Source organism: Hemiscyllium ocellatum, chromosome 34 (genome assembly GCF_020745735.1).
Source record: "Hemiscyllium ocellatum isolate sHemOce1 chromosome 34, sHemOce1.pat.X.cur, whole genome shotgun sequence".
Lineage (NCBI taxonomy): Eukaryota > Metazoa > Chordata > Chondrichthyes > Orectolobiformes > Hemiscylliidae > Hemiscyllium > Hemiscyllium ocellatum.
The window spans coordinates 45,413,179-45,433,186 of NC_083434.1; the positions used below are offsets into that span (position 1 = coordinate 45,413,179).

Consider the following 20,008-nt stretch of genomic DNA (forward strand, 5'->3'; position numbering starts at 1 on the left):
TTGTAGAACTGTTACAGTGTAAAAAGAGGCCATTCAGCCCATCATATCTGTAACAGCTCTCGGAACGAGCAAGTCTCTTAATCCCATATCCCCGTATTCTCTCTGGCACCCTGCACATTCTTCCTTTTCAGATGGCACTGATGAGATGAGAAGGATTGATTCTACACACATTCCACTGATTTGGGTACTAATTCAAACTAAAGTGAATTACAGAAGATCAGAACACAGGTACCACAGGTAATAAAGAAAGCAAATTGAATTTAGCCATTTGTTGCTAAAGGAATAGATTATAAAAGTATGGAGGTGTTGCTGTAACTATACAAGGCATTAGTGAGACTGCACCGGGAGTATTGTGCACAACTGTTCTCCCCCCTGTGTGAGGACAGATTTGTTGTTCTGTAGGTAGTTCAGCAGAGAGACACTAGATTGATTTTAGCGATAAGGGGTTTGTGTTCTGAAAATAGTTGACCAGTTTAAGCCTATACTCTCTGAATTTTAGAAGAATGAAAGGAGATCAAATTGAGGTATATTAAATGCTAAATGAATTGATAAAGTAGACATAGAAAGGATGTTTCACCTTGTGGGGCGGTCTGGAATGAGATGTAATAGTTTTAGGATAAGAGGTGGCAGATTTAAAACAGAGATGAGGAGGAATTACTTCTCTCAAAGAGTCGTGAATCTATGAAATTATGTGGTAGATGTTGGGACATTGAAGGAGGAGAGAGACAGATTTTTAAATCAGTAATGGGTCAAAGGGTTATGGAGAGCAGGTAGGAAAGTGGAGTTGAGGCTGAGATGAGATCAGCCATATCCTATTAAGTGGTGGAGCAATCTTAAAAGGGCCAAATAGCCTAGTCCTGCTCTTAGTTCTTAAGAATGATCCAAAAATTTGCAGCTTCCTGAATCCCATGTGTATTTTTACTGCAGACCTTTACTCCACTAAAACAAAGAAAAGGTTGGAGGAGTTCAGAAGCTTGGAGAGAAAACATATTCACTATGATATGTTATTGTCCAGTCATATTGCCAACTGAGCTATCTGTCCCCCATGAGGCTAATAGATTTCCCTTTCAGAGACTACTTTTCTCTACATACAGGTATTGATCTACATCTGAAGAAGAGTCATATGAGACTTAGAACATTAACTCTGCATCTCTCCACAGATGCTGGGGGTTCTCCAACATTTTCTTTAATAAACGCGGAAATTGTTGAAGAAATTCAGCAGATCCAGCAGTATCCACGGAGAGAGAAGTAGAGTTAATGTTTTGAGTCCAATGAACCTTCTTCAGAACTAAGTTGCTGGAGAATGGTAGTACTTATGTTGATGACAGGGTGGGGGGCTGGTGGCATAGTGAATAGCGTATGTAGAGACAGGGTAAGAGAGAGAAAGGGATAGGCAAACGTAGAGATTATTGTTGATTATCTGAGAGAGAGTTGAAAGTTAGATACAGTGCTAATGAGAAGTCTAAATGGTTGAAATTAAGTTACAAAAACAGAAATTGCTGGTGAAACGCAGCAGTTCTGATAACATCTGCAGAGAGAAGGCAATGTTAAAATTTTAGGTTCATGAGCATTCTTCAGAACAAAAAGGGGTTGGCTATACTGGGAACAACCCACACAATACAATATCCAGTGTGCAGATACAGAGGAGAGAATTTGTGTTTTGAACTTGCTGAATTCCATGTTAAGTTCTGAAGGTTGTTCGATATCCAGGCAGAAGATGAGATTTGTTTCTCTGGTGTCAAGCCTCCCTGGAGCACTGCATCTTGCCTGTTTCAGCTTTTCAAGTGAGCATCATTACCCAGTTTCAAGCTCTGGCCAGTTCCCCATCTTCCTGGACAATATTTCCATCCAAAAACCCATCCAATGCCTCTTGAATGCCTCAGTTGAATGTCCCTTCACTGCATATCCACACAATGCATTCCATAATTCAGCTTCTTGCTAAGTGAAAATATTTTTGCACATTACTTTTAATTCATCTTCTCATTCTTTTTAGAAGTGGGAACAGCTCCTCTCTATCTATTTTGTCAAGTTCGCACATGAAGTTAAAATTATTCAATTTGCTCTCAGCCTTCTTCTCTCTGAGTTGAACAGTCCCAACTCCTTCAACATGTTCTGTTCTCATTCCTGAAACCATTTGTGTGAAGCATGTCTGCACTTTCTCTAATGCATTCACATCTTGCCTATGTGGTGTCTGCAACTGCACAAAATACGAAACATAAAAACTGCCTTAGTCTCAGAGGAGTGTTCTCTGATTAAAAGGAGGTGACTGGTGTTGCTTTAACCTGAGAGTCACTATGCCTGAGGTTAGGGGCAAAGTTGAAAAGGTGACAACCTCAGCTAGTGCAGAAGTTGAAGCTGATGTGTTGGTAACACTCAACTGAGTTAACTGATGGCCATCTGGGTCTGTCTACTAAAGAACAAAGAAAATTTACAGCATAATAACAGGCCCTTCGGCCCTCCAAGCCTGAGACGATCCAAATCTACTGTCGCCCAATTCCTAAGCATCTGTATCCCTCTGCTCCCCACCTACTCATGCATCTGTCCAAATGCATCTTAAATGAATCTACCGTGCCTACCTCTACCACCTCTGCTGGCAAAACGTTCCAGAAACCCACCAACCTCTGTGTAAAATACTTGCACCGTGTATCCCCCTTAAACTTTTCGCCTCTCACCTTGAAAGAGTGACCTCTCACTACTGAATCCTTCAACCTTGGAAAAAATCTTATCTCTATCTACCCTGCCTATATCCTTTATGATTTTGTAGACCTCAGTCAGGTCCCCCCTCAATCTCCTTTTTCCTAATGAAAACAAACCAACCTACTCAACTTCTCTTCATAGCCAGCACCTTCCATACCAGGCAACATCCTCGTAAACCTTCTCTGCACCCTCTCCAAAGTGTCCACAACCTTTTGATAATGTGGCGACCAGAACTGTATACAGTATTCTAAATGCGGCTGAACCAATGTCTTGTACAATTTTAACATGACCTGCCAGCTCTTATACTCAATACCCCGTCCAATGAAGGCAAGCATACCATATGCCTTCTTGACCACTCTATATATCTGTGCAGTAACCTTCAGTGTACAATGAACCTGAACTCCCAGATCTCTCTGCTCATCAACTTTTCCCAAGGCTCTTCCATTTACTGTATAATTTGCTCTTGAATTAGACTTGCCAAAATGCATCACCTCACATTTGTCTGGATTGAACTCCATCTGCCACTTCTCGGCCCAACTCTCCAGTCTTTCTGTAGACTCCTGTATTCTTTGACAGTCCCTTATGCTTTCTGCTACTCCAAGAATCTTTGTGTCATCTGCAAACTTGCTGATCAGACCAAGAGTGCCCTCTTGGCATGGTCAACAAGTTTGCAGATGACATGAAGATTGGTGGAGTAGCAGAAAGCAAAGGGGACTCTTGTAAACCCGTACAAGAGAAGGGCAAGGTGAAGAGCTAGGGACCTCGTGGACTATCACAGGCAGTATGGGGATTGAAACCTTGCTGTTAGCTTTATTCCTCACAACACTCCAGCCATTTAGCTAACAGAGCTAACCCACCTGAATGTGGCTGATAGCTTTCCCTTTGAAGTAAACAGAAAATGCTGAAAAACTCAACATGTCAGTCAGCATCATTTTCATTCATTCTCTCATGGGATATGGATGTCACTGGCTGGGCCAGCATTTATTGCCTGTCCCTAGTTGCCCTTCTCGAAGGTGGCGGTGAGCTGCCTTTTTGAACCGCTGCAGTTCATGTGCTTAGGCTGACCCACAATGCCATTAGGGAGGGAATTCCAGGGGTTTAACCCACTGACACAGAAGGAACTGTGATATATTTCCAAGTCTGGATGGTGGGTGGCTTGGAGGGGAACTTGCTCACAGTGGTGTTCCCATGTGTCTGCTGCCATTATTCTTCTGGATGGAAGCAGTGTTGGGTTTGGAAGTTGCAGTATAAGGATCTTTGGTGAATTTCTGCAGTGCATCTTTTAGATCGTACACACTGCTTATGCTGAGCGTGGATGGTGGGGAGAGTGGATATTTGTGGATGTGGTGCTAATCAAACAGGTTGCTTTGTCTTGGATAGTGCCAACTTCTTGAGCAGATAGAAACAGAGTTAATGTTTTGAGTCCGGTATGATTCTTCCTCAGAACTCGAATGTATTGTATGCTGTCTTTACAGCAATTAGGAGAAAGTGAGGACTGCAGGTGCTGGAGATCAGAGTCACAAAGTGTGGCACTGGAAAAGCACAGCAGGTCAGGCTGCATCCAAGAAGCAAGAGGATCAATGTTTCAGGCATAAGCCCTGTATCAGGAATGTCCTTACAGTGAGATTGAGAGAGTGTGGCTCTGGTTCTGTCTTCCTACAGAGAATAGTGACTATCTGGAATTCTGTACTGAGAGAGTTGTGGCAGCTCAAGCACTAAAAGTATTTAAAGAAAAGACAAGTCGATTTTTGATCTGAGCTTTTTAAATTCAGATAATTATTAAATCTAGAACTTCAAGATACCATCAATTTTAGGGACCATGAACATTCTGCATTCCCAACAACAGCTCACTTGGCTCGTTAATATCTTTTAGGGAATGATATCTGCCATCCTTATCTGCTTTAGCCTCCATGGGACTCCAAACCCAGAGTGGTGTTGCTGACTCTTAACTGCTCTCTCAAATGGCCTGGAGGGACAAATCAGTTGTTAAGAGATCTGCTGTCAACCATTTTTTTCAAGAATAGTTAGAAATGACCAATAAATGCTTTTCTTTTCAACAATATCCATGTCCAATGAATGAATAATAAATGAGAGATGTCTACCGCGTAGTTTGTTTGGAGTGGATCATTGGGATTGGTTCTTGAATCTTGTAAAGTTATCTCAGTATGTACCCTTACTTTTGCAAACATTAAATACTGGCTTATTTCAAATATATATCAGTAACTATTTAAGATAAAATTCCAGTTATGTTTTTGTTAATGTGATTTTTTTTATTTAAACACTATGTGCCAATGGTCCCATTGCTGACAAGCAGGAGTTACTGAGTGTGACAGTGAGAAGAGATTTAAGAGATAATAGATTTTTTTAGTCATTAATCTGTAAAGCTAAATTATTACCATCCACGATAAGGTCATTAACAGAAGGTGCCTCAGTTAGTGTGTCATTTCAGCTGCGCTAACTAATTTATTTCTCTCACAGCATCAGTGACTCCTCCAAACCAATTCCACCAGGATTTCATCATCATTCACAATTTGAAAATAAAGTATTCAAACTTTTTTTTAACAAATAACCAGAAAGGAAAACAAAACAGGATGTTTTTGTTAATCAAAAGTCTCAAAAGTTGTATCATCAAAGGGGTTTGATAGTGAAATTCCCTTAAGATCCGCAATGTGCATTTTGAATCAGAAATGAAAGGCTTGCACTAGATTGTTTTTTTTGTATGTGCATAATTTTGTATGAACTGATGTTGATTATAATTCAAATAATAGAGTACCAAACCCAAGCAAACTGTTCTGGGGCTCTGTAAAATGATGATTGCAGCTAAAGAAGTCAAGATAATCACAATGGAGCATATCTGAACATTTGGTCAAAAAGGCAGATTGTAAGGGTGTGGAGTTGAAGGTGGAGCATCAATGGTGAAGGGAGTGAATGTAGTAGATGTGGTGCCAATCAAATGGGCTGCTTTGTTCTGAAAAAGGGTCACTGGTCCCAAAACATTAATTTTGCTTTGTCTTCACATTTTCTGCCAGACCTACTGAGCTTTTCCAGCAACATCACAAAATGGTGTCCAACTATTTGAAAGCTTTTGGTGTGGAAGTCACCTAAACAGGAGTGGAGCATTCCATCACGTTCCTGACTCCTGCCGTGTAGATGGTGGACAGGCTCTGGGGAGTCAGGATGTGAATGACTAATTGCCATATTCCTAGTCTCTGACCTGTTCTTGTAGCCACAGTATGTGTGGCGAATCCAGTTCAGTTTCTGATCAAGGTAACCCTGGGTGCTGATAGTTGGGGAGTCAGTGATGGCAACACCAATGAATGTCAGAGGCAGAGGTTACATTGTCATTTTTCAGAGATAGTCATTACTTGGCATTTGTGTGCTGCAAATGCAACTTGCCACTTTTTTATCCTAAGCCTGGATATTGCATTCGAGCGTAGACGGTTTCAGTATCTGAGGAGCTGTGAATGGTACAGTCATTGGCAAACATCCCCTCCTCTGGCCATATGATATTATAAATTTGTGCTTGTGGCTGACAGAATGCCAGGATTTGAGTATAAATTCATTTTAAAAAGTATCTCAAAGCATAGTTTTGCATTTATTTAAATTTCTGGGTCCCATTGCAGAAGTAAACTTCATCTTCATTTATATACATACCCTATTTACTTGACATAAATGTTTCTCCCCCTTCATAAACTAAATGATTACTAATGCAGGCTGATTAAAAATTCAATTTAGCTATTAAAGATATAATTATGGATGGATTGTGCTGGAAAATTTGATTTATTCCCACCTATTGCTCAAACGTGGCATCTGATTAATGATCTCTTCGTCCTTGCCCAACGCAGCCCTCATTGGGATGCAAATCTTTCATTATTTAAGAGGTTTTTTCTTCAGATGGAGCCTCAAAGTATTGCACCGAGAATTCATTGATCCACTTAAAAATTTGATCAAACTCCCCTTGACTTTGTTTCATCTTACTGTGCTACTGAACATTATAACGAAATATTGAAACTTTATGTTGCCAAGGGTTGAACAGAGAAATTAAGGTGGCATAAATTCAAGAGCCATGTCTTTGCATTTCTTATTCAATAAAGGAATAAGAAATAAGGAAGGAATTGAATATTTGTCAGCTTCTGATTTGGTGGTATTGTGTTTTATATTTAGGGAATGCTGGTGTAGTCAGGACTTGTAAAATTTCAGGCTGCAATTCAGAGTTTGTTCATGTCCTTCATTTGAGATTATTAAATATTTTATAACTAACAAAAGCAAATGTTAAAAATTGCTAGAGTATTTTCATCCTAGCTTTGACAAATGGTCTGAATATTGGGACAACGGGTTTAATGGTTATAAATTCAGATCAGTAAAAGAAGCGAAATAAAACAAAATTGTAAAAGGACTGAAGAGTAGTGGCTGAAAATAAATTATTTAACGTGCAGAAATAGCTCAGGGTAAAGTTGAAAAATACCTCGGGGTGTTATTAGATTTGCACTTATGTGTCCAATCAGTGTAGAACAATAACAAAGAAAATAGAATGCTGAATTATATAAATCATTCAACCAAGTATAAATCAAATTGTGTAGAGCTCCATTTAGACCATAACCTGAGTGCTCTGATGAGTATTGGCCGCTGAACCACAAGGGAAATTGCAGAGAAGAATCATAAAGAAAAAAGACCTTGTATTTATATTGTAACGTTCATAGATTCACTGCATCTCAAGGCACTCCACAGCCAATAAAGTACCTCCTGAAGTGTAGTCACTGTAGTAATATGAAAAAAAATGCATCAGACAATTTGAGCACAAGAGATTTCTACTAAATAACAATGAATAGTCATTTAAAGTCACAGATTCATACAACACAGACACAGGCCCTTTGGTCTAACTCACCCATGCCGACCAAATTTCCCAAACTAAATTAGTCCCACTTAGAGTCATAGAGTCATCGAGATATGTACAGCACGGAAATAAATCCTTCAGTCCAACTCAACCAGATAGCCTACATTAATCTAGTCACATTTGCCAGCATTTGGCCTCTTCGTGATGAAGGGCTTATGCCTGAAATGTCGACTCTCCAACTCCTCGGATGCTGCCTGACCTGCTGTGCTTTTTCCAGTGCCACCCTTTTCGACTCTGACTCTCCAGCATCTGCAGTCCTCACCTTCTCCATATCCCTTTAAACCCTTCCTATTCATACACTCATCCAGATCTCTAATTCAATAATATCCTTCCTATAGCAGGGCAACCAGAACTGTACACAGTACTCTAAAAGTGCTCTCATTATTATTCTATACAATCTCAACACGAAGTTCCAATTTGTTTATTCAACAATCCGATCAATGAAAGCAAGTGTGATAAATGTTTCCTTAAAAATCCTGTAACCTGTGATGCAAATTTCCGAGAACTACATGTCTGAACTCCTAGGTCTCCTTGTCCAACAACACTACCCATGGTCCTACCATTAACTACACAAGCCCTGCCATTGTTAGTTTTACCAAAATACATGACCTCACATTTATCCAAATTAAACTGCATCTGTTACTCCTCAACTCATTAAGCCAATTAATCAAACTCTGTTTGTAATCTTAGATAACCCTTTTTCACTATCGATGATACCACCAATTTTAGTCATGATTTGGAGATGCTGGTGTTGGACTGGGGGTGTAGAAAGTTAAAAATCACACAACACCAGGTTATAGGAGAAAGTGAGGTCTGCAGATGCTGGAGATCAAAGCTGAAAATGTGTTGCTGGAAAAGCACAGCAGGTCAGGCAGCATCCAAGGAACAGGAGATTCGACGTTTCGGGCATAAGCCCTGAAGAAGGGCTTATGCCAGAAATGTCAAATCTCCTGTTCCTTGGATGCTGCCTGACCTGCTGCGCTTTTCCAGCAACACATTTTCAACACGAGGTTATAGTCCCACCAGGTTAAATAACCTGGTGTTGTGTGATTTTTAAGTAATTTTGGTGTCATCCAAAAACTTCCTAACCATGTCCCTTAAAAACTCAGGCAAATCATTTATATAAATGTCAAATACAGGTAGACCCAGCACCAATCCGTGTTGAACATCACTCATCTCAGGCCTCAAGTACAAAAAAAGCAACATTCCACCACCACCCTGTCTCCTACCATCAAGCTAAATTTCCATCCAATTGTCAAGCTCTCCCTGAATCCCATGTGGTCTAACTTTATTAATTAGTCTCCCATACAGACTCTTATCAAAGACTTTAATAAAGTCCACGTAGACAACATCTACTACTTGCCTTCATCAATCTTTTCGGTTATATCCTCGAAAAACTGAATCAAGTTTGCGAGACACAATTTCCCTCACACAAATCCATACTGTCTACTGCTAATCACTCCTTGCCTGTCCAAATGCATGTAAATCTCATCCCTCAGAATCCCCTCCAACAAATTACCCACTGCTGGTTGGTAAACTCACAGGTCTATAGTTCCCAGGCTTCTCCTTACAGTCTTCCTTAAATAAAGGCACATTAACTGTCTTCCAGTCCTCCAGCACCTCATCCGTTGTTGTGGATGATTAAAATATCTCTGCTAGGAGCCCCACAATTTCTTCTTTAACTTCCCACAATGCCATGGGATACATTTGATCAAGTCCTCGGGATTTATCCACCTTTATGTTTTGTAGGACCTCCAGCATGTTTTCTTTGTAATGTGGGCTGTTTTCAAAACATCAATATTTATTTCCCCAAGTTCCTTTGCCTCCATTTTTTTCTCCACGGTAAACAATTTGGTATCACAAAACCTGAATGTTGTTGAAAAGAGACAGATTTTGTCAAGGTTTTGGTCTTGCACTGTTAGGACAATCCACAAGAATACCAATTTTAACTGTATTCTTGCAAATTGCCACGATGAGAGCAAAATGAAAAGTTACAACAAAATGTGTCTTTTTTTCACAATCACTCAAAATAGCAAAGAGATAGTACATTGTTCATTGTTGATTTTAGGAACATTAGTCAAATCATAAATTCTACCCAGAATACTGGAGAGAACTCCCTTGCTGTTCTTCAGTCAGTTTTCTTTCATTTGTGCATGAAACAATATATATTGTCCATTCTTAATTTCACAGAATTGAATAGTTTGCTAGGTTACTTCAGAGGGCAGTTAAGAGTTACCACATTGCTGTGGTTTGGAGTGACATGTAAGCCAGACCAGGTCAAGAAAGCAGATTTCCTTCCCTAATAGACATTAGTGAACCAGGTGCAGTTTTGTAATAATCAACACTGGTTAACACGTTCACTATTAGACTAGATTATTTTTATGATGTTCATATTTCACCTTTTGCCATGGCAGGATTCAAACCCAGATCCCTGGAACATTAGCCTAGGGTTCCGAATTAATAATCCAGTGACATTGCACTCCCCACCCACTTCTTTAGCAACCGTCTTGAAGAGAAAGGATGGTCTGGCTTAACATCTCAGCTGAACAACAGCGACCTTCATTCAGCATACCCTGAAGTGTCAGCTTGGATTTCATGTTTAAATTTTAGGATTCAACTTTTAAACTTAGAGATGGATGAGAGAGAGCTATCCACTGAGTAATCACTGGCACATTGATGTATTGTGACTAATGCTCAGTGTCAGTGAATTGAATTGGGTTGAAGGATCAGAGAAAACTATGATTCTTCAGCTTCAACCTTTATCGATGTATTAAATGGTTCAATAAAATCAGTCCAGTGTATAGCCTTAGTTAGGACAATAAGACAAGGGAATAAAGAACTGAAAAGAAGCAGTGATGTGGAGGTGCTGGTTTTGGACTGGGGTGGACAAAGTCAAAAAACACAGGACACCAGGTTATAGTCCAACAGGTTTATTTGAAATCACAAGCAGGTGCAGAGAGAGAGGGCACACCAACACAGAGTTTATAGGCAGAGAGATCAAAGGATCATACAGTTGGTGTAAGTGGAGTGAACAAACTTAAAATGGCTGATGGAAAACTCTGAAGGAGAAAGTGAGGACTGCAGATGCTGGAGATTAGAGTCAAAGAGTGTGTTGCTGGAAAAGCACAGCAGGTCAGGCAGCGTCCCAGGAGCAGGAGAATCAACGTGTCAGGCATAAGCCCTTCATCACGTTTATGCCTGAAACATCGATTCTCCTGCTCCTTGGATGGTGCCTGACCTGCCGTGTTTTTCCAGCACCACACTCTTAGACTCTGATGGAAAACAGAGAAGCAAGTTTCCGTTGATTAAGATTACAAATTCAGAATCTGTTTCAAGTTCCTGCCCCGAGATAATAAAAGGCTTTATCAGTGTCTGCCTAACTTTCCAAGGTTAAAAATCACACAACACCAGGTGATAGTCCAACAGATATCTGTGGAGGCACTAGCTTTCTGAGTGCTGCTCCTTTACCCTGAAAGCTAGTACTTCCAAATAATCCTGTTGGGCTATAACCTGGTGTTGTGTGATTTTTTACTTTTGTCCACTCCAGTCCAACACCAGCATCTCCACATCATAACTTTCTAAGCTTTATTCAGGCAGAGATACAAAAGATGACATCTCAGATAGAAGGCAAATCAGAGGAATTTATTCCTTGTGTAAAATACCATTTATATTTGGAATGAATTACAAGATAGACAATTGGAGATAACATCTTCCATTTACTTAAGGGAGAAATAGTCATGTGAGAGGGTAGCTGTATCATAGCCTTGGGGTGGAGGATAGAGAACTTCTGAATTTATCTTGTGGGGAAGACATAGTTATTGCAACAGTTCAGACTTTTCCTGGATATTATCCTGGTAAACAGAGATGGCAGGTACTGAGATTTCTCTTCATATACATCTAGTAGGGATCAACACAACATGTTCAGTTTCAACCCCAACTCTTTAATCATGAGCTAAGACTTACTTTGAGAATATAAGGGGTCCCCATCACTTTCTTCTGTTTATTTTGTTTATTCATGAAATGTGAGTGGTGTAGTAAGGCTAGAATTTACTGTCCATCCTTCATTTTTTTTGAGAAGGTTATGGTCAACCATTCTCTTGAATCACTTTAATCCAAATGATTCATATGAAGAGGAATAATACAGGCATGATGGGCCAAAAGGCCTCCTTTGTGCTTGTGTCAACTCCGTGATTCTGTGGATCATCATCTGGGAGTTTTGATATGACTCCGTGGCTTGTGGGTATGGATTGTATACGTAAAGTCATCATCGTCCTACCTGATCAGGGGGGCTGCACTCTCATTAGAGAGAGTAATGGCTGGTGATGGTTTAATCTGAAGATCACTACACTTCAGACAAGGGGAAAGGCTGAGAAGAATAATTTTTTTCATGGTAACCTCAGTGGGTATTGAACCCACACTGTCAGTATCCATCTCCATTGCAAATCAGCTGTCCAATTAACAAAGTTAAACCAGCCTCCCATAGTAGTTTCTTCAATTCAGCACTTCATATTTGAGTATCCCTGGTCTGGTTTCCTACACTAATTGTTTCACTGTTATTAGACTTTGGAATGGATCTCTTAAATTTCAAATCTGATGTTGATCTTGTTTTTTGTACACCTTCTATGCATCCATTACATTGTATTCCTTGCTCTGTTCAATCAGCCTATGATCTTTTTTATGTTATGACCTGCCTGTACTGCACACAAAACAAAACTTTGCCCTGTACTTAGATACATGTAATAATTATAAATCAAATCAAATCAAACTAAGGTTGATCCCTGGGCAATAAGATTTACGATTGCAACTGAATGAAATTCCAGTGCTGTTGATGGCTCACACATCTCTGGAGTTCAGAAGGATGAGAGGTGTTATCATTAAGAGATCTAGATTCTGAAGAGGTTTGACAGCGTAGATGCTGAGGGATTGTTACAGTGCATCAGGGAACCTAAAACACAGCAGTACAGCCTCAGAATAAAAAGATGATCATTTATGAAGAAGAGGAATTTCTTCACTCAGAGTTGGTTGTATGGAACTTCTCTTACCTCAGAGTGTTGTGGAGCTTCTGGCATTGAATATATTTAAGGCTGGAATAGAAAGATAGAACATAGAACATAGAACAGTACAGCACAGGACCAGGACCTTTGGCCCACCATGTCTGTGCTGAACGTGATGTCATTTTCTAAACTAATCCCATTTACCTGCACATGGTCCATATTCCTCTACTTCCAGCCTGTTTATGTGTGTGAGTCTACATACTTCTTAGACTTTGCTAAGTTGTCTGCTTCTATCACCTCCCTGGGCAACACATTCCAGGCACCCACTACCCTCTGTGACAAAAAAAAATTCCCCAACCATCTCCCTTAACCTTTCTCCTCTCACCTTAAACCTATGCCCCCTAATGGTTGACCTGGGAAAAAGACTCCAGCTATCCATCTCATCCATGCCTCTCATAATTTTATATCCTTCTATCAGATCACCCCTCAGCCTTCAATGCTCCAGCAAAAACAATCCAAGTATGCCTAACCTCTCCTTTGGTCTTTTAAGGAACCAAGGGATATGAAGAGTGGACTGAGCAAGTGAAGTTGAAACCTGAATTCATGCGTGATCATATTGAATGATGGCGCAGATGCAATGGGAAGGATAGTCCACTCGTCCTGTTCATTATGTCCTACCTGAGCAGATTAACAAACAACTGGATCAGAGGTGGGAAGAGTAAACTCTTGGATTCCTAGATTCACAAGAAATTAAAGATTCAAAATTAGGACAGTGTTACAAAGAGGAAATTAAAGCACAGCGGACTTTAATTAAAAAAAACCTTAGTTTGACACATCAGTGATATTAATGTTGGAGTTGGGAGAGAAGGTTTGGGTTGACCAACTGTCAAGAGCCATCCGACCAGGCAATGGAGAGTCTATTTTTCTTTATGATTGATCATGTTATGATCTGAGCAGATATTATTACTGGACAAGTCAGATCCCAAACTGAAAGTTGGCTCAATAGATCACATTTGGTGTTTTAATTTGGTATTACTGAGATGGTGTTTACTAAAACACAAATGCACAATGCTGCAAATTTGGCTTTAACAATAAAATAGAAGTTTCCTTACCAAAGGAAAGAAAAGGGGTTGGCATGGTGGCTCAATGGTTAGCACTGCTGTCTCACAACACGAGGGTCCCAGGTTCAATTCCAGCATTGGGTGACTGTCTGTGTGCAGTTTGCACATTCTCCCATTATCTGCGTGGGTTTCCTTCAGGTGCTCTAGTTTCCTCCCACTGTCACAAAGATGTGCAGGTCAGGTGAATTGGCCATGCTAAATTACCCATAGTGTTAGGTGCATTAGTCAGAGGGAAATGGGTCTGGGTGGGTTACTCTTCGGAGGGTCAGTATGGACTGCTTGGGCCAAGGGGCCTCTTTCCACACGGTGGGGAGTCTAATCTAGAAATAATATGCCAAGCTATTTATACATGACATGAGCTTAAATATTTCAAAATGATAAAATGCAATTCCATTATTTCTAACAACACACATCAGATATAATTCCCTGTTCTATCATATATCTTACATAATTTAACTGTGGCTTTAATTCCTAGTCTCAAGAATCTGAAAGTTTCCTTTTGGAGTATTCATGCAACTGGGCTAAGACTTTCTTTGCATCAAATAACTTCTTCAGGGTTTTAACCAAACATTTTGGGTCTGAATTTTTAAAATTAAACTCCATATGCTGACGTAACCTCTTTATTGAAAGTGCTAAACCATTTTCCTTCTTTATCAATGCCTGTTTTCCACTCCGGCTTCAGCAAAGAGTTTGGAAAGCTGCAAAATTTAAAAATAATTTTTTTTTCAAGTTATGGATATTTCCCTTAGTCCAAAAAAGGAAAAAAAATACAATTCTAACCTTCTATAATGAAAGCCCAAAGCAAGTTTTAATTTTCTCACTCATAACAACTTGTTCAATGTAAACAACTTCCCACTGCACTCAGGAACTCTGTCTCTCAGACTATGTTTTAAATGAAATCACCATAGCTACATATCCAGCCAAAGTTGGCAACAATAAATGGAAGAGGAAAGTATTCTTAGAAACCTGTAGCTGGAGAAAACATCTTTGTTGTCAAAGTCTGTGGGTGTTACTCAAAGAGAAACACAAGCAGGAAGACAGACCTGGAAGGAACTGACACCTGTACCTGTGCAGTCCTCACTTTGGCCTGATACTTGTACCTGTGCAGTCCTCTGGTTACAAAGGTATAGAGACATACATTTTTTTAAGGTTGATTCTTTCAGACGCCACTTTGAAAAAGATGTTGTGGGAGCAGGAAGAGAAAGTGTGCATGTGACTGGAGGGTGAGGGATGGTGGTTGCTGGACCTCTTAAATAGTCTCTCTAATTAGTGTACACCTTAGTCTTGGTCACACTGCTGGGACACAATCCAATCTGGGGCAATCCTGTTCTAAAACATTAGGGCAGGAAACTGTTCAGAGAAAATATAGGCTGGACAGGCTGGGACCTTTCCCCATGGAGCATAGGAGATTGAGGGCTGACCTTATAGAAATTTATAAAATCATGAAGTGCAGAGATAAGGTGAACAACAACTTTTTGCCCCCTTCGGGTGGGGGAGTCCAAATTAGGGAACCTGTTTTTTAAGGTAAGAGGAGAAAGATTCAAAAAGGACATGAGGTGCAACCTTTTTTATACAACAAGTGATTTGTGTGTATAACAAGCTGCCAGAGGAAGTGGTGGATGCAGGTACAGGTACAACATTTAAAAGACATTTGGACAGGTACATGGATAGGAAAGATTTAGAGGAATATGGACAATTAGGCACGTGAGACTAGTTTGGTTTTGAAACACAGTCGGCCTGAACTAGTTGAACCATTGGGTCTGATTCCATGCTGTGTAGCTCTATGACTCTAAAATTAGCTCCATTGCTTAAGTGAAATGATGGTTTAATAGATGTTTCCAAATTCTTGTCTTGCTCATTAACTGTGCGGAATCAACAAATTAGATTGACTGAAAGAATGCTTTTGGATTACAAATTGCAATCAGAGTTGGACACCTGTACTTGAAGAGCCCCCGTCCCTGCAGTGTGACTGAGAGTGACTTTACCTTACACAATGCTGTCACGTTCCTCTAAAACATTCGTATTAACCCATACTTGTAGCAAAAGTTCAGGCTTTGTATTGCCTGTGCATGAGATGTCTATGCCTAATCTCTCTCTCTCTCTCTCTCTCTCTCTAATCATATGACTTACAGAATCCCATTCATTTTGTATAAAATTCAAAATTTTTGCCCACTTGGGAAAGCATTTGACCAAGCAATTGAAACCATAATTGAACATATATTGTAAGCCTTTCAAGTAGATGGACGTTTTGTAGAAGTTGTCATAGTTGTGGGTGCGTTTGGCGAGCTGGGAAGTTGATTTGCAGATGTTTTGTCCTCTGTATGGTTGACATCTTCAATGCTTTGGAGCCTCCTGTGAAGTGCTTTTGTGGTGTGTTTTCTGGAATTTATTTGGTTCCGTTCCTGCTGTTTCCATTCACCAGTTCCGGTTGTTCGTTGTATGGCTGGTATACTGCGTCTAGGTCTATGTGCTTGTTGATGGACTCCGTGGATGAGTGTCATGCTTCTAGAAATTCTATGGCTATCCTCTGTTTGGCTTGTTCAATGGTCATTGCATTGTCCTAACGGAATTTGTGGTCCATGTCATCTGTGCTTATGACTCGTGGTCATGGCATTTAGTGACTGGTTGATTCTTGTGGATGCGAATTGCTAGTTGTCTGCCAATTGGTCCTATATTGACAAACAGGAGATGAAACATCTGCAAATCAACTTCCCAGCTCAATAAACATACCCAGAACTACAACAACTGGCACCCAAGCTACAAATATTTACACAAATAGACTTCTGTGTAGAAGTTGGCTGCATGAGATAAAAGTGGTAACTGTACTGAAATGTCCTCCCTCGATGTCTTCTCTCAAGCTGAGGACATGAGCTCCCCATGCTTTCCACTCATTAAAGAGCTGGAAAATGACATGTTGTGTGTGCCCAGATTTTCTTTGTATGAGACAGCGTGGTGCACAATTTCAGATAATAGCCCTTACCTAACCTGAGTTTGGGAGATTCTAATTGATCTGTGGAATGAGGAGGATCATTGGCTTGAATGAAACTCTTCTGATTCCATGCTGTTTTTAATTTTCCAGCATAATAATCTGAAGGTTGATTTCAAATGTAATGTGTTCCTGATGAGCAGAGATCACTGTCTGCTGTATGCATTCATAAAATTGAAATTCTCAGCCAGAAAGAAGATTAGACTAAAATCTTGTTTGCACCTTCTGAACTCTAGACCTTTGACAACTAGAAGGACAAGGGCACCAGATGAATGGGAGTGCCACCACCTACACTCTCTCTTCCAACCACACCCAAAATATATCATTGTTCTTTCCTTCATTGTTGCTGGTTCAAAGTCTAAGCCATCTCTTTCTAACAGCACTGCAGGTGTACCTACACTCACAAGTACTTCACAGATTCAGGAAGGAAGCTTACCACCACATTCTCCAGGGCAATTAGGGATGGGAAGAAATGCTGGTCCAGCTAATGATGCCCACAACCATTGAAAAAAATAAAAGGAAAAGGAACAGCTGAGTCAACTATGAACAATCTGTTGTTTAGCAAAATATTCAGGGAGAATGTCTTTTTTTGCAATGCCCATTGAAGGTGCCAGAAACTCCCACATTGTTACAGAGTGAGATTTCTGCCAAATGTACAGTGGGCAAACTGGAAATTGCCACGGACTGTTCACACTCACTTGGATGGCACGAAATTGATGTTGGAAGAAATCTATTGCGAATATAATTGTTTTCAGCTGTGACGATTAGAGACGAGAGGATACTTTATTTTATATCCTGTACCATTATCCACAGCCACATTAAATAGCCTTAGAATATGTTGCTCAATGAAGGTGCCAAAGAGATGATGGGTGATATTAGCTCTATGACATAGATTGTATTCCAAATGAGCCATCTGCAGATCTATCTGGTAGTTGTTCTTAATATTATGTGTCTGCTTTCCTTTATTACATTATGACATGAGTAAGTGCCACAAGATTCAATGTTAGAAAACTATCACTTTAGGAAGAGAACATTCAATGAATGCTGAGCTGTTCCTTTGCTGAAGTAATTTGGAGTGGTCTTTCAACTATTTGCTGAATACTGTACCAAGGTCTCAGCTCTGCCTGTCTGTCGCCATTTGAAACACATGCTTTATGGCTCTATTAACATTACCTTAACCTTTTCATGGCAATCGAAGTAACAAAAACCTGTCGTGGACAAAATATCAACAATACAGTTTTGTTGCTAATTGAATGTCGGAATTTAATCTGCATGCTTCATGAAATAACTCTTAGCTCTGAGTTCTCCTACTCAAATTAAGTCTAGTGGGAGTGTTTTGCTGTCTCAAGTCTGCATACTGTCAGCAACTACAATTGCTTGCTAGCCAGGATCCTAAAGAAACTTTTAGTGTTTGGCCGAGACTTGGCATTGTTTTGGAGTGTTTGTGTGGGCTGATCTAGAGTCCCTCTGTTCAGGATATGTCCTGAGTGAGGCTGTGCAATTGTCTTCACTCAAGTGGTGTTCCCCAAGCTCAGTTGGACTGGCGAGGACGTCCACTTCCTTCAGAACACCATGCAACTCACATGTTGCACTTGCTACATTTTCCAGTGATAAAGCCAGTTGTAGTGCTTGTTAAAGTCCAGTTGGGCTTCAGCTGAAAAGCACTTGTGCATGGTAAAGTCATTAATCCCACATACCAAACGAACAGTCTCTCAGCATTTTATTAAGGTTTAAACCAGAGTCACATGCCTCTGACAGTTGTCTTAACCTAGTCAAAAATTTGAATAGGATTCCCTGGTTTTCAAATCACTGTGTAAAGCCAATAGCACCTCAGAACTAAAGGAGGCTTGGAGTCATAATATTCCTTCAGTAAAACCGTCAACTCTTAAAAAGATTTTCATATCCGGTGCCTCAATGAAAGTTAGACTCCCAATGACTGAAAAGGTGGGTCCAACATTTGTCAGGAGAATTACTCATCACTTTATATCGACCCCAATGCTATTTGACTGGAGAAAATATCACAGTCTTTCCACAAAGTGGGCTCAGTCTTCGATGGCAGGATCGAACGAGTCAAGCTTCCCAAATAGCGGCATGATGTCAGAAATGCTTACCCCAACTCGAAGACAACTATTGCAATCAAATTTCTTCAATACTGTGTTTTTTTTCCCACCACCAACACTGAATTAACTCGGCAGAGGCCAGTATCCCATCACCAAGTCGCCCTTTATTTACAATGTGGAGAGTTCTTGACACTGATCATTCTCCCTCAGAGCCAGCTCTCAGGGTGAACAGAACCTCTGACATTATTGTTTATTTATTTTTTTTATTCTTTAATGGATGTTTATTATCCCATTGTCAAAATATGTGAAAATGTCCGCAACCAGTTATCACAACTGGCATCAGCTTTGTTGATCTTTTATCGCAATCTTCTTGCTTCACGCTCAGATTCCAGAAGTGTGAGTACATCTCCCTCACGGACTGGCCCTTTCACATTTTGAATGATGGAACGGTTGCTGTCATCCATAAATTCCACACGGACCTGAGTACATTGCCCCTGTGAGCCAGTCCTTCCAAGAATTTTGGTAACCCGGGCAAGTTTAACGTTCCGTGTCCGCGGTCCCTCCATGGTGGCGGCCGGCTGAGAAAGATACATTATTGTTTATATCTGTTAGCTCAGGCTCCCCGATTGGGCCAAATTAGCAGCCCCAATCAGAGAATGTTTATTCTATGAGGCCCACCTGGCTGACCTTGCTACAATCACAACACTTAGACTTCTCAATAGCTTTTCTCATAAAAGATGTACCTAACCTGCAAGGAAAATAATGCCAGTGTCTTCCCTAGTTTATGCTACGAGATTTTCAAAATGATGTTAAAAATTCTATTTTAATAAGAATTTCATGTTAGGGAACTCTGTCCACTGTTTTCCTGTTCCAGCTAGAATTAGATGACTCAAATTCAGGTGGTTCCAGTGTTAAATTACCAAGTGACTGTAAGACCATAAGGTTTGGGGGCAGAATGAGGCCATTCAGCCCATCCGATCTGCTCTGCCATTTGATCATGGCTGACAAATTTCTCAAGCCCTTTCTCCTGCTTTCTCCCTGTAATGGTTGACTCCCTGACTGTCTGTCTGTCTGAAATATATTCAGTGACTTGGCCTTCATAGCTCTCTACGGCAATGAGTTCTACAGACTCGTCATCCTCTGGCTGAAGAAATTTCTTGGCATATCATTTTTAAATGGTTGCCCCTTCTTTCTGAGGTTCTGTCCCCATGTCCTAGTCTCTCCTACTGACAGAAACATCTCTCCACGCCCACTCA

At 40.3% G+C, this 20,008-nt stretch overlaps 2 protein-coding genes across 2 annotated transcripts in view; one reads left to right on the plus strand and one right to left on the minus strand.

Moving 5' to 3' along the window:
• LOC132832348 (cadherin-12-like) overlaps positions 1-20,008 on the plus strand; it is a 649,932-nt gene that overhangs the window by 244,115 nt on the left and 385,809 nt on the right. The window lies entirely within an intron of this gene.
• On the minus strand, positions 19,060-19,322 carry LOC132832295 (small ribosomal subunit protein eS28-like). The gene has a single exon (XM_060850175.1). It carries the CDS (start codon positions 19,316-19,318, stop codon positions 19,109-19,111), a length of 210 nt encoding a protein of 69 aa, XP_060706158.1. The 5' UTR covers positions 19,319-19,322; the 3' UTR covers positions 19,060-19,108.

Coding starts and splice junctions, on each gene's coding strand:
- LOC132832295 (XM_060850175.1), bottom strand. CDS start 19,318: ATGGAGGGACCGCGGACACGGAACGTTAAACTTGCCCGGGTTACCAAA.